The sequence below is a fragment of the Hesperophylax consimilis genome, chromosome 17 (genome assembly GCF_061612785.1).
Source record: "Hesperophylax consimilis isolate HC1 chromosome 17, BYU_Hcon_1.0, whole genome shotgun sequence".
NCBI classification, from domain to species: Eukaryota; Metazoa; Arthropoda; class Insecta; order Trichoptera; family Limnephilidae; genus Hesperophylax; species Hesperophylax consimilis.
In genome coordinates, this window is record NC_142852.1 from 32,077,806 (window position 1) to 32,093,937 (window position 16,132).

The following is a 16,132-nucleotide window of genomic DNA, read 5'->3' on the forward strand; positions in this document are numbered from 1 at the left end:
CACATTTTGAGTAACTCGGGAGTTTACAATATTTTATGCAAAACGGTTTTAAAATTTTATAATTCGAACTCGGTAAGCACAAGAATTGATTTTTCTAGACGATGAATTAGTAACTATCCCTGTAGAAAAATTTGAGAATTTAGTAATACGTTCATCTCATATATAATAAAACAAAGTCCCTATCCGGGTCTGTCTATTTGTGCGCTTAGTTCTTCTAAAATACGGAACGGATTTTGATGGGGTTTTCACTAACATTTAGAGAATTTCGTCCGGAAGGTTTATAGACAAAATACAAGTTTATTATATTTATAGAAAGTAGAGAATAGTCGATGTTTTGAAATAAAAGTCGTTAAAAATATAATGTCGGGCGCTTTACATTGCTAACGCTGGCTAAACCTTATGAGATACATCAAAATAATGTACTACGGAATTTTATATCTTAAACACACCTACAGAAAAGTTCTCCATGGTATATGTCTATCTCCTAAGGAAAACCCACAGTAACGCCGGGTATAACTCAGCTAGTCCGAAATAATTAAAATAAATCTCATGAAAAGATCGATTTTATAGGCCTGCTAAGGCAAAGTCGACCGTAGGTCCGTCAATTATGCCGGGTCGTGCGCCGAATATTGTTTTTACACAACTTCATCATTTTATTTTAAAGATTTTCTAGGGCAAATTCAACCGCAGTTCTATCCAATACATTAGGGCTGCGCGATGCATATTTTTGTGCACGGCCACTTCACTTAAGTCGTTAAGATTCTGGCTTCATTTTAGGGTATTGTCTCGTGTTGCATAATATTCATTTCATTTAAAAGTGTTGCAGTTCATAAAAAATGCCCATTTTAAAACTTAGAAAACGTAAACATGTTTTTAGAATTCTTTCAATAGCTTGTACATGAATATTATAATGTGGGTTCCAGACGGGAGATTTGTACTCAAGTTGACTTCGAACAAAGGCAAAATATAAAGTTTAATATTTGTCATAGGTTATTTGATATCAGTCCTTAAAATGGAGCGAGTTTGACATACTTTTATGTATTATGCAGACGATCGCAATTGGAACTAAAACTGCGATCGTCTGCATTTTTTAATTTGCCTAGACTTTTGAAATAAAATCCCTAAAAACATTGAAAATTGGTTTTAAATTTGCCTATTTATATTTTATTATTTTACGTTGGCAATACCGGCCGAATGTTCCGTCTCTCTATCTGGGATAGCTCCGTCTCGCTCTACCTAGTGACGTCTCGATCCGCTGTACGATGTACACCGCAATGAAGTTAGTCGCGATTCGTCAGTCAAAGTAGAATTTTCATGAATATCGTCGTCCCGCGGATGCGCAATTACGCGTAAATATTGTGAAATAAGTGATCAGTGACGACTGTAATGGCTAGGTAAATGTTCAATCTACGTTTTGTGACAGTTTCACGCCTTGTAATGGCGTAAAATCAGTGAAATTTGTGATTGAATGTTGTGACATTTTTGGGGTTAATGTTAATCTGACATACTCCAAAGGTATGTTGGATCCGCTGTCATGGCCCGCATTTCAAACGATTCAGTTGTTAAATTATGTGAATTTCGTTCTAGAAAATGGATTCAAAGCGTCACGCTCGTGTGGTTAATATAAAAGTGAATTGTCGGCGAAAAAAGCTGCTCGAATGAAAATACTATTACGTTTCTGTTTGGATAATTTGCGATACTAATTTTAGAGTTTCTTTGCAAACAAAGAGATCTTTGTTTGCTTCCAGAAGCTATGTTTTGACATTCAAGACAAACTTTAAAATGACCGATAAACATAGACATATGAATATTAGTCATATGTCTGTGCCGATAAACCTTTAATACCTCCACAATGATGTCATTTTGTTCTGTTTTATCTGCAATTAAATACAGCTGTTCTGATGCAGTATTTTTGGTTAGCAAAAAGTTGCAAAAACCGTTGGTATTTACGATCAGTTTACGCCCTGGTTAAAGACGCCTATTCAGATTCTCAACCTTCATCTACATCATCTCCTTTCTTTCCCTTCAGCATTAAAATATACCATCACATTTGGCGATGGTTCTATGATAACTCATAGAAGCATCCCCAATATCATTTTTAAAAGTATGTTGAATTGTCATTTTGATAAGTTATCCGGTAACCTTTGGGGATATCGTAGCAATTATCACATTATATGGGTATGTTGTGAGGTTGTAGAGAATGGAGAAGCGAAAGAGGATGGTTAGAAAGTATTCGATTCTGAATAATACCGCTCGGAGATGGATATATGAAGGTTTTGTTGACATTATTGTCGTTTATCTACTATTGAATGCATCAGAATGATACATTATAAATACATGAAACGTTTTGATGTTATTTCTGAAACGCTATTTCAATACGAATATTGAAAAATATTATAATATTTTTTTTTCGCGGTCAACGCTCCCGGCCAGTTTTCCTGTTGTAGCAGAATCCAACTTGACTCAAATTTGACTAAATTACAGCTAACCATATCGCCGTTTCTCCTCTGGGGTAGGCAGAGAGGATACATCGCAACTAGCTTCATCATTGACTCATTGTCTCATAAATACTTATAATACCCATCTCCTCATTCCTTCGTGTCACGTTTTTTTGCCACGGTTAGTTAGTTACGCACATACGCCTCAAAGATCTCATTTCTACAGTATTCAAACTACAAGGGTTGGAATCAGCGCTCCATTATGAACTGATTATCACAGACTTGTTATTTATTTTCTATTAACACAGATACGTCTAAGAGATGTGATCGTTTTAGAAATAGATTTTTATTAACTTGTTTACGTTGTAAATGTATTTTAAATAACCTATACAATATAATTTATTATTAGCGTCAAATTTATACGCAATTAAATTTAATTCGGTCGCACTTTTGAAGCTATTGTGTATCTTGTTATGAACAAAGAACGTGTTTTGAACACGGTGAAACAATGCCAAAATGATACATTTATTATTATTTTAATGTGAATACAATACAAGAGTCCCAACACTCTGTAGCCAGTGAGACTATGGCATCCTCAATAAGGAACTTGAGTGAAAAATATCATGGCTAAAGGCCCCGTAGTAAGCGTTCAAACGGTTTAAAAGATAGATATGTAAATACGAATGCGCTAATGCGAAAATTGTGAAAATATTTAATAAAACACGACTCGTTTGAATTACAGCAAAAATCTCTCGACAAATGCTTTAGTTGCATTTAAAGATACGCTGTGAATTTTTTCATGCCTATAACATATCAAATAACAGAACAAAACGTGTTTTTAATAATAATTTTCGGAGCTTAATCTGCGATTTTTTTGTATCGAGGGAATTTTATATAAGTTTCGGCATAACAAATATTTTTTTTAGAATTAAACTTGAAGGTTTAAAGATAAACTTGTTATAAATCGGTATAAATTGGGAATGCTGGACTTAATGGGTAGAACACAGTATCTTCTTTGAGTATCTCAAGAATGATGATGTGTTTTTATTTATGACGGCATAATTACACTTTCCTGATGCATGCGAACACAGCACATGTTCTGCTAGTGAGGTGTTCACAAAACTTGTGTAAACTATATGTAAATAAAAAAGGTCAACAAACGCTGATTTTGAATATACAGGGTGTCCGGGAAATAAAGCGCACAAACTTCGGGACGTGATTCTATACGATAATCTGGCAAGAATTTCAGAATAATTCAAATTTTGACCCTACGTAGTCCAGTATTTGCATAAATTTTTGTGCCTATTCTCTAAAAACAATCCTTAAATATCACATCACTCTTTGGAAAGCATCTTGCTATCCAGATCTGGTCACGAAACACGCCCAAAGCCATTTCAAGCAATGTTTTGATTCTGAACGATTGTTTTTAGAAAGCAAAATCAGCAGTTCCTAGTGGAATTTTGACCGATTAATGCAATTAGTGACTAGATCTGATTAGCCAGGTAATTCACAACTTTCCGTAGATTGTGGATGCCATATTATGACACAAACAATTTAAATACTCATTTTGCATACATACAAAAACCTTTGTCTTTTTTTGTTTTTAATTATTATCGATATATAATTAAAGCATTCAGAAAGTTATTTCAAATTACTTTTGCCGTGTTTGGTGACCAGTTCTAAATAAGTCGGATAATTCTTACCCTCTTCTTCTTTTTCTTCTTCTTTTCGAAGCCATCGTCCATCCAAACAGTTGGGACTCTTGTATTCATATAAAAAAATAACGTTTTGATTTATTTATTTATTAAAGATAACCAAACAAAATTTTATAACTTAATTGCCTCAGTAACAATATTTTGTTACTAAACTGCCTCGGTAACAATCTTTTGTGACCATACTGCCTCGGTAACAATCTTTTGTGACCATACTGCCTCGGTAACAATCTCTTGTGACTAAACTGCCTCAGTAACAATATTTCATATTTTTTAAGTGACAAATTAAAGATCAAATATGATTTAAGATTTTGACAGCCAAAAGTATTTTTGTTATTTGTTTTTGGGGTGTTATGCCGTGTTGCGCTAACTCTTTTAGCCAACGTTGCTTGCCAACTCCAACTTTAGCTGTCCGAAACATTGGCTAAAGAAGGAGTTAGCGCAACACGGCATAACACCCCAAAAACAAATAACAAAAATAAATTAAAGATGTTCATTAGTATTCTGACCAATGAGGAATATATATTATGGTAGTTAGTCCCATAATTCTGCACTGGAATAAATCCCAACTTCTAGTATCACGTATTGGAAAGCTTATCGATGCAATGCAAGCATGTCTGGTCTTGTATTTTTAAAACAAACTTCGATTTAAAAACAGGTTTTATAGCGTTAAAAATATGTTTACGTATTAAATATTAGTATCTTCCTCTAACTGTTTAATGTTTTTTAAAATGGTTGGTCAACTTTGGACTTTGTTTTGAAGAGTTTTTTTACCGTTTGACAAGTGTGTTCAGTGTAGTATCATTTTTAGAATAAATTAAATATTAAATATTATAAATGCCTTGTACGTGCCAGTGTGACTTTTTCAAAATTGTAACTGTTTTCTTTAGGAAGATTTTGTTGGTTAGGTTGCGTTATGTTTCTCTAGGTTATGTTTCTGTTGGTTTAGGTAACTTTATAATGGTTAGGTTATTTTTGTGTATGTTAATTTATGTTAGTATTGGTTAGGTTATGCTTGTGTAAGGTTAGGATATGTTTAGGTTATGTTATATTTCTGTAAGGTTAGGATATGTTTGGGTTATGTAATGCTTGTGAAAGGTTAGTATATGTTTTTGTAAGGTTAATATATGTTAGTGTAAATTTATGATATGTTTGTGTAAAGTTTTAGTATGTTTGTGTAAGGTTAATATACGCTTAGGCTGTGAAATATTTGTGTAAGGTTAGGATATTTTTGTGGAAGCTTAGGATATGTTTGTGTTATGTAAGGTTTGTGAAAGGTTAGGATATGTTTTAGTAAGGTTAATATATGTTAGTGTAAACTCAGGATACGTTTGTGTAAGGTTATGATATGTTTGTGTAAAGTTTTAGTATGTTTGTGTAAGTTTAATACATGCTTAGGTTATAAAATATATTTGTGTAAGGTTAGGATATTTTTTGTAAGTTTAGGATATGTTTGGGTTATGTAATGTTTGTGAAAGGTTAGGATATGTTTTTGTAAGGTTAATATATCTTTGTGTAAAATTTGGATATGTTTGTGTGGTTCGGATAAGTTTGTGTAAATTTTGAGTATGTTTGTGTAAGGTTAATATACACTTAGGTTATGTAATAATTGTGTAAGGTGCTATGTTTAGGCTATGTGATATTTGTGTAAGGTTATGATATGTTGGTGTAACGTTAGGATATGTTTGTAGTGAGAATAGACGTTTAGTAATCTTTAAAAAAAGTTGGTCTGTCTGTTTGCCTCTTGGAGGTTCTGCGCAGTCGTTAAAATAGTGAACGGATTTAACTCGTGCAAAGCCGGGTGGTAACTATTTATAAATAGTATATTTTAACATAAATTTAATCGTTAATTATTTTATTCAACATATGCAGCCAACTACCTACCTACGTCTTAAGTTTTGGATTATAACCATGGTAATTGAGATCAACGGCCCATAACGGGTTCTAGGTACCAACACTAGCAGAGTCTGATTCAAATTGACTCGTTCATGCCATGCGTGGGTTTCCATCGCTAAATATACGTCGATTCAGACAAGTAACATCTATAATACCGAAATGAAAGAAATCCGATGTCGCCAGTTTTTTTAAAAGGTCGTTTGACTCCTGGGCCCCAGATAGGTCAATGAAATTGTTTATCCATTTAGTAAGGAAAATTGACTGAATGCTGTGCATTTTTCAAGCCCCGATAAAAGTAATTTCTCTTACGGTCTGTGTCATTTTTGACAGGAAGGGTTTTTAAAAGAAGGATAGACTTTTTATGTTAGTTTTGTTGTTTGTTAATGTTAGGTTTGTTTATTTATTGCATCTCACTATACATAACACACTCGAGTATCTAATTCACTTGATGGTGCCATGTCTTCCTAGGGCGTCCCCGACTTCTGCTACCATTCGCATTTGCATCATATATTCTTCTTACACTCCTTTCTTCGCTCACTCTTTCTTCATACATGGTTTTACCACACATACGCCTCAGGGATCACATTTGTACAGCATTCAGTCTACTTTGATCCTTCCTCTGCCAGTTCCCCGCCTCACTGCCATACATCAGAGTAGGTTCCAGCATCCGTTGTGGACTGCTACATATAATGCTGACAGCAACTACGTTCAGTCCTCCATGAATGGAGTTACCTGCATTTCCAATATCTCTGTCAGCCTTCCCATCTCTCTAGAACATACTTCCTAAATACACAAACTCATCCACCTGCGACAAGTATTCCTCAGCAACAACTATATTGCACACTGTTTTCGTACTCTCTCTTTCAAACACCATTACTTTAGACTTACTTACATTCAACATTAACTCATTCTTCATGCATACTTCGTTCATACTAGACACGAGAGACTGTAGAACTTCCATTCTGAAATCAGCACTGCATCAGACTGCATTCACTGGGCCAGCTATATTATATTGTTAAGAATTAGTTCAACTTATCTTCAATGTCCTCTTTTGTCACTGTTCACATTCAGGAATGTCATAAATCTTATTTCTATAGCAATACTATTACCAACTATAACATGTTCTCTACCAGTTTCGCGTTGCACAGTGGGCTGAAAATCGCCTTTCATAGACATAGAGACTTGAATTTTCAAGGGTATTTTTTTTGGCTAGAAATGGATTCTGCTGATAATTTCTATGCTATAAAATTTCGTACGAAGCAATTGCGTGTACAAATGAAGGAGTTATCATTTTTTAAAGAAAAATTTGTATGGCACTGACATTAAAAATGAGGCTATCTCTGGAATCATAAGGTTGGCCATTATATCCTTACACACAGATATACTACTATTTATTTGTATTTTTTTGACATACTTCGTATTATGGCGCAACTTGCGATTTTTTTTTTTAAATCCTCAAAGTTGAAAAAAAAACTTTTTTATGTTGATGATTCATTTTAATGCTTAAATGCTTTTAGGCTTGCAGTGTAAATAAAATATTCTAAACTAGACAAAGCATACTCATATGTAAAGCATTTAAGCATTAAAATGAATCATCAACATAAAAAAGTTTTTTTTTCAACTTTGAGGATTTAAAAAAAAAAAATCACAAGTTGCGCCACAATACGAAGTATGTTAAAAAAATACAAATTAATAGTAGTATATCTGTGTGTAAGGATATAATGGTCAATCTTATGATTCCAGAGATAGCCTCATTTTTAATGTCAATGCCATACAAATTTTTCTTAAAAACATGATAACTCCTTCATTTGTACACGCAATTGCTTCATACGAAATTTTATAGCATAGTAATGATCAGCAGAATCCATTTCTAGCCAAAAAAAATACCCTTGAAAATTCAAGTCTCTATGTCTATGAAAGGCGTTTTTCAGCCCACTGTGCGTTGCTTTTAACCGTTGGCCTCCCTCAAATCATCTTCTGTGTTCAAAGAGAAGATATTATCTTTTGTTTTCTATCTCACAAGCAGTACTAAAACACCCCAAAATGCAATAATAAATACAGCAAACTTGATCTGTCCCCTAAACAGGTTCCTCCCACGCCCGATCTGAGTAGCATTGCCTCACAAGAGACAAAGGAACGAGCAGAAATCCACTAGAAATGAGATATTAAATAACCTTGGAAAATTCCCGGTGACCTACATTCAAATTGTCCAACTTTTGTGTCATTTTGTGTGAAATCCGCGCGAAATTTTGGCGCACTATTTCAGAAGGACCTCTGATGTGTTTGAAAGATTCATCCGGCACGTTTTTCAATGCTAGCTCTTATTTTTGATGCATTCATAATTTATATAAATAAAACTGGAAATGTTTGTTCGTTCGTGTGTTTTTATATTCCTACATTATTTAGATGTCACCTGTGACAGGTAAAAACATTATTTTTTTAAACGTTTTTTTTTTTCGTAAAACTTTTTTCACTATTGTTTCTCTATCTGCACAGACCCACTGAGCAACAGCAACGCGTGGCGGGTTACAGCTTGTCTTTACATATAACCTCTCTTGTTTATTTTATAGATAAACGACATGAACCGTGTTATTAGTAATTCTTGTTTCCTATTTTACGCTGATGACATGAAATTATATAAATGTATTAGCTCCATAAATGATTGCGACCAATTGCAAGAAGACCTTGGTAAAATTGAGGAATATTGCAAAAACAATCAACTATATCTAAACATAGATAAATGTAATATTATTACTTTTACACGAAAAAAACATTCAATTTATTATACTTACAAACTAAACCATGTACCCCTACAACGAGTAGAAACAATGAGAGATCTTGGAGTAATACTAGATTCTAAAATGTTATTTAGGGATCATATTGAAAATATTCTAAAAAAAGCTTATAAGCAATTGGGTTTCATTATTCGCATTACAAAGCCTTTTACGGTAGCACACACCCTAATTCTGTTATATATGTCATATGTACGGTCACAACTAGAATTCGCCTCAGTAATTTGGAATCCTCAATATCAAACATATTTTGATCGTATTGAAAATATTCAGAACAAATTTATGAAACACCCATAGACATATGAATATTAGTAGACCTGCCCTAAGTGATTAAAAGCGTATTATCCCCACTCCCCATACCGGTTCCATTGGAGCCGGCTGTGCTCGCGTATGGCCTCAAGTGAAATTTGAAAACGTGACGTCATCATTCTTGTGCGAACTATGGTCGAGGCATCATCGGTTCATTTTACGAAATAACACGGCAAAATGTTGACTTGTACTATGAAAACTTGTAAAAATAGATGTGAAAAAGAGAACAAACCCAATTGTCGTATTACATTCCATATATAAGCATTATTTTACTTTATTTTAAGCATATTCACATCGTATAATATAGATCAGTTTTAGAAACATATACTATCACATCGAGAAACGTCTGGACGCGAAACACAAAGCTGGTTGGTTGCTGGGAAGTAAATTATGAACATTTATAAAAGTGTCTTAACTAAATACTTAAACGAAATATTCGACTCTCAAAATAGAACCGAATTTTTTTGCCGAATTTGGACTTCGCAAATTTGTTCATAAAGTGGCGAGTAATTTGCGCTCCCATGTAAAAATGTCTTTTCATTCAAAAGCAGGTTTTACTTTTAAGAAGTAAATGGTGATATTATAATGCGAAATGCCTATTTACTGTCAGATTGATTTATTGACGAATCACAGTCAGCCTTACTCCCTTCGTTCTTCAACAGTTGATTTTACCCCTCGCCATTATCTTCTCGTCTATTAATTCCTATGTCTGTGGAAACACCTATCGTATCGTTTTAGTGACCATCGATTTGTCCCTGTCACTTTATATAAACGCAGAAAAATTTCTGATGCAGATGCATTATTCTTACACAAAATCGTGAACTGCCTTGTTGATTCATCATATCTGTTAGAAAGGATTGCATTTCGTTGCCCCAAGCAAAACACCAGATCGAATGATTTATTTAGAATACCACGTTGTAAATCCAAATACGCGCAAAACTCTGTAATAGTACGTATCTGTGAAACTCACAATGCCTCTAGAGATGTAGACATGTTCAACCATAACTTGATATCATATAAAATTCAGCTTAATAAATTAATTAATTAAAATACTTTTATTTTATTCGATTTTTTTTTGTTGTGAAAATTACATTATCGTATTGAATAGTAGATACAGCTATGCGAAAAGTTGTATTTTTTTCTAATTTTTTTAAATTTTATGTATTTCTTTATTATGTTTTTTTTTTTGGCATTTAATATGTTTTGTAGATAAAAAATACTAAATCAACATTTAACTCAATGGAACTTAATTGGTCTAGAACATGTTATGAATGTTTATTGCTATAATTTTTTTACTGTACGACTGTTTGCTTCCCAAATAAAAAGAAATTAAAAAAAAATTAAAAAAATCAGCTTGCGTATGTTTGTGCTCGCAAAATTCGAAAAGTAGTCCACCGATATCGTTGAAAATTTCATAGTTTGTTCTTATTATATATCTTATATCCAGGAGTATTTAGAGAGCTGTTTGACTCGTGGAAGAAGTCGGGGATGCCCGAGGAATACTTAAAGTATTATCCCTACAGTGGAATGATATACGTAGTCTAATAAAAGTAAAAAAAAAAATAGTCTAATGGTTTAAGCCGTGTTTGGTGACCAGATCTGAATAGCCAGGTGCTTCCCTCCCCGCTATCTTCAGCCTCACAATATACCCTATTGGGGATGTCATATTGTTGGGAGCAATTTACTCTTGTTGCGGTGTTCACATTAAAAAAACAAACAAACAAAGAAAATTAGCCTTTAAAAGTATATTTTTTAAACACCCACGCTTTAGAAATCAAATTGACGTTGAAAAACTTGTCCCGTATGAACTTGGACGAGAAAATCGTTTTATTTTGTATTTCTATTTTTGACCGCCTCCTGCATTACACAGTTCAATTTGCAGCAAATTCAGACTGAATGTATTCACCGGTTGCATTCTGGAACGTCTCAACGTTCCAAACGTTCGATATTCAAATTCAAATAAATTATTAGTTTCAATATTGGAACGTTTTTGAAATGTATAGTGTAATTTTGTAGTTGAAAGCCTCGTCAAAGTTTAAAACTATTCTTTTGAAATTAGAACGTTTTTAAAAATTTATTGTGTTATTTTCGTGAGTCATAATTGAAAATCTCGTCGAATTTAATATTATTTGTTCGAAATTAGAACGTTTATTACTTTTATTGTGTTATTTTCGTGAGTCACAGTTGAAAATCTCGTCGAATTCAATATTAATCGTTCGATATTAGAACGTTTATTTTAATTTATTATTTTTGTGAGTTAAAAATCTTGTCGAATTCAATATTAATCGTTCGAAATTAGAACGTTTATTTTAATTTATTATTTTTGTGAGTTAAAAATCTTGTCGAATTCAATATTATTCGTTCGAAATTAGAACGTTTATTTTCATTTATTATTTTTGTGAGTTAAAAACCTCGTCGAATTCAACATTATTCGTTCGAAATTAGAACGTTTATTTTAAATTATTATTTTTGCCAGTTAAAAGTGCAACAGTTATCTTTGTGGTCGGAGTTATCGCTTGCGTAGTTCTTTTTGTTTACAATAATCGATAAATTGAAAAAAATGTTTATTTCGCTAATTCCTTATTTTGGCCGCCTGCAAAGTTGAGCGTGTCGAACTATATTTTCGTATTAGTCACAGTTGAACGTCTCGTTGTTCCAAATTTACGAATTCAAAATTAAAATTAATTCAAAGTTATTCCTTACGTACTTAGTTTTTTTTTGTGTTAAGCATTTTTTCAATTATTTTTGATAAGTTGAATTTATTTCTGTCTGTGCAGATAGAGAAACAATAGCGCGTTTTGCTTTTACGTCCAACAGATGGCGCTGTTTAAAAAAAAAGCATTTATAAAAACTGTATACAATTGGGTGAAACATTTAGTTATAATTTGACATTATTTAGTAGTCGAGTGGTCCAAAGATGTGGTTCCCACTGCAGTATTTTATTTTATACCAGGTTATTTGTCTTTATTCAAAACAATATTACCTACAAACAAATTGAAGGTAGTATGTATTTTCATTAAAGTAGCGTTTTATTCATTTTAATTACAGTTAAAAAAATAAAAAGTATATTTTTCTGAAATCATAATAACTTTATAAAAGTGTAAATTCAACAAGTGTAATCAAAGAAACTGAAGTGGTTTAAAAAGAATTCATTTTTATTGAATTTATAATTTTTTTTTGTAATGTTCTTAAAAAAAGTTAGAATGAAAGTTTTGACTTACTTCAGTGTGGAACGTTTTGAAAATATTTCCAAAATGGAGTCGTCGTGATGACATTTTTTCAAAATGGATCTCGATGTGAATATTGAATGCTGTATTTGACCGGAGTTGTAATCAGTTATTGAACAATAGTTTAGTGTTTTTTCAACGGTGCTATTTTAAAGTATTTCGTTTCAATTCGTTCTTTCCGAATGTTAACGAAGTGACCCGATTGAACTCTGAAACTGTTTGTGAAGTTTTGAATATTTGAATATATAAAACAGTTTTGCAATTCAAATCGAAAAGCAATACATTTACACCAAAGGATCTCATTAAATAGACTTAAGTTTAAGCCAATTTGAACTTATTGTGTAATATAATAGCATTTTTGCTAATTTGAAGACAAAACAACGAATATTCGTAATACTGCTAAACAAGACTGCAAAAACCAAGAATTGGTTGTGATTTTTTAATATAATTTTAAATAGAAAAAGCAAAGATGATTGCTTTAAAAAAACTCTACGGTGAAGAGCTGTTAAGGCTAGCATTGATGCTGTCTCTATTGCGAGCTGGACCAGACCAGTATCTAAGAGATGAAGCAAGAATATTAGCAGAAGGTTTGGTCAATGGTACAGATTGGGCGCCAGAAATGGCAAGCATCCACACAAGAACGAGATTCCTCCATCCAAAATCTCTGGATTCCATCTTATTGGACTATGAAAGAGACGTGTTTGAAGAACTGCATACTCTTGGCAGATGGGGTAACGCAGGAGCTACCAGAGAAGCTGTTCAGGCGTATTTACTTAACGGGGTGGAGAATAACAATGGACAAGCTGCAGCCAACATAGAACAAAACAACGCTGACGATCAAATGGCACACTACCAACTCTTGGCCAACAATCAATTAGAGAACGAAGATGTTGAAGAGTTTGTAACAATAAAGACAGAGGAACAGAACGAAGAAGAAGACGAAAGCGTCGATTCAAACGTTTCACGAATGCATGCAACACGAAACCCTGATACTACGATAACTCTTTCAGCATCTTTTATAAGAAATCTGACAAGCATCCAAGGACCTTTGTTGGAAGAAGACTCGGCTCAATCAGTTCCTTTCGACGTGTCGCAATTCTTCTCAAACCCGACTGTGATTAAACGCGAAATAAAGACAGAGGAGAATTCCACCAGTGTAACAGCACCAATCAAAACCGGCACGTTTTTGGACAATCGACCAACAACCAAAGCAGAAGACTTTGCCGACGACAATGCGATTGACGATTATATACCTTTTTACATGCAAGGCGGTGGGGACTCCATCACAGACCAGAACCTTGCTGACTTGGAGGATTTTGCTGAAACTGCCGAAACCTTGGAAGAGTTTAAAAGAAACATCCAGTTTCTGGACGTTAAGCAAAGCCAAGAAAACCTCGACAGATACCTGATTGAAAACACTGACTTAGACCTTGACGAAGTTAATGGGTGCTGTTTCGTAAAGCGTGAAAGAGCAAGCACTAGTTTCACTTCTGTCGGTAGTTCGAGCGGTGTTAGTGATGAAGCTTACGCGTCTTCTTCCTGCTCCAATGAAACACACACACGTGACATCAAGTGCGAAAGAGACGAAGGGCTTTACAGCGGAGACGAACTCACTCAAGAGGTAAGTTTTATTTTCGTTGTGTTGTAGAAATTTTGCCATTTTTTGTTGGTTTTCCTCGCGGTTTTGTTGCATGGAAAAAAACAATGTTATTTTGAGACGATAATCTCCATGCACTTTATAAGCTGATAACTTATTTAGATTTATTTTAGGGACTCCGTAAAATTTGAATAATAGTTATATTACCGGTTAGTGGCTGAGTTGGCATCGCGTTTGGGTCCCACCCAGGAGTTGTGCGGTCAATTACTCTGCTGGCTAAGTACTCCATTACGACACAAGCATTTTTTTTCGCTTACTGTTGTTAGCAGATTTTTAAATTTTGTCGGGTTTTTCTTAACCCGGGAATGTTTGTCATTTATAAAAAAAATTTATATATTTTTTTCAAAACTGTTGCTGTCATTGTCGCTGTTATCCCCCAAATACTGACAGAAATTTACAACTGCACCTTGAGCTGATTATCTCTAAATAGTATAAAATAAAGTCGTTATCTGCGTCTGTCTGTTTGTGCGCTTAGTTCTTCTAAACTACACAACCTATTTTGATAGGGTTTTCACTATCATTTAGAGAATTTCTTCCGGATCTTTTATATACACGGTGTCCGGAAACTCGTAGTACAAGCGGGAAACTGGAGAATCTACACCACATGGGGAACCCAAATAAACATAAAGTTTTTTGATTTGAGCATTTTCACAAAAAAAAACAAAAAATAATATTTTTCGGCTATTTTAGGGTTAAAGTTTTTTCTGGTGTTTAGGGTTGAACAACAGATGTTTTAACCCTGCAGAGCAGAAATATTTTTATGATTACACCGGATTAAATGAAGGGTGATTTCAAAATAATGCTTCAAATCCGAGTTTCTTCATTTGTTTTACTTTCAAATAGTTTTAATTAGTTGGGTACTTTGATCTTCAGTAATAATTTATAAGAATTTGATTAAAAAAAAAATCAACTTCTAACTCGATTTACTCGATAACGAAAGCTCAAATCAAAAAAATATAGACTACAAAATCGACTCCAAATGTGATGTAGATTCACCAGTTTCCCGCTTGTACTACGAGTTTCCGGACACCCTGTATATAATACATTTATATTATCTTTATATAAAAAAGATGAAACGATGTTTTGTATTCGAAGTCGTAAAAAAATATTTTAGGACGCTTACATTGCGAACGCTGGCTAAACCTTATGAGATACATCAAAATAATGTACTACGGAATTGTATATCTTAAAAAGGCCTACAGAAAAGTCCAAGATAGTATATGTCTATCTCTTAAGAATAACCCCTAGCAACGCCGGTAACACGACAGTATTATATAAAAAAATGTTTTCACTAGTGTCAAAATCCAGTTTGGAAATAGGGATATACGTTTGTATGGAAAAAAACGCCGCCCGCGTTTCCTGTTAATTTGCATTCTCTATTTTAAAAAACATTTCTTATCAGTTTAATTAAAACAAGGAACTACTATTTCAGACTTCGGAAAAGGAAAAAAATAATTTTAATAGCTATTTCTTTCAGTTTAACCTGGAGGTTTCAAAGTGGTCTATATGGACCACCAGGGGTCGATATCGGCTTGCTGGGGTCAATGTCAGCGAGAAAAAAAATTGGGGCTCCACGAGATTCAAATGGAGGTACATACGAGCGGACCCCCATTTACATCAAGTCAACATTTAGGAGTTACGCAAATGACACAATAGACCTAACACAAATATAATAGACTGAGAAATTACTTAATTGATATTTGTATTTTTATATTTCGTAAAGTTGTTAATTGAGGTATATAAATAGAGTCTACGTTCCTTTTCTCGTCAGAATTAATATATTCCTGCAAAACATTGCACATCGGAAAAAAACGTCCAGGGTAATAATGACGTTCAACATTTAAATGCACTTCACACAGACTTCAAAACTAAGTTTGAGGACATTTTTTACTATGGAAATGCAACAACAAGAAGAACTGACCGGAATAAGCGCTAACAAAGAACTTAAGGGCAGTTCTGTAGAGCCAGCTACAGAAAGAAATTCCCGTTGCTTATCCTGCTTCATTTTCATTTGGTGTAATACCTCACAAGGGTGCCCCTGTCTGCACAGTGTAAAGACAGAGGAACTATACCGCCACCCGGTTGTTGGGCAGGCAAGGGA

General features: G+C 33.7%; 1 protein-coding gene across 5 annotated transcripts in view; it reads left to right on the top strand.

The window, feature by feature from the left end:
- The first annotated feature begins 1,297 nt into the window (after positions 1-1,297).
- The window catches only part of LOC149416434 (uncharacterized), a 183,413-nt gene continuing 168,578 nt past the window's right edge, over positions 1,298-16,132 (top strand). For all 5 annotated transcript variants that reach the window (XR_016303542.1, XM_089641675.1, XM_089641673.1 and 2 more), the window contains exons 1-2: positions 1,298-1,394; positions 12,196-13,995. Coding sequence is in view for 4 of the 5 variants with exons in the window: in XM_089641675.1 (XP_089497801.1) it covers positions 12,844-13,995 (1,152 nt within the window). In the remaining variant the exon portion in view is untranslated. The remainder of the gene's footprint in view (positions 1,395-12,195; positions 13,996-16,132) is intronic.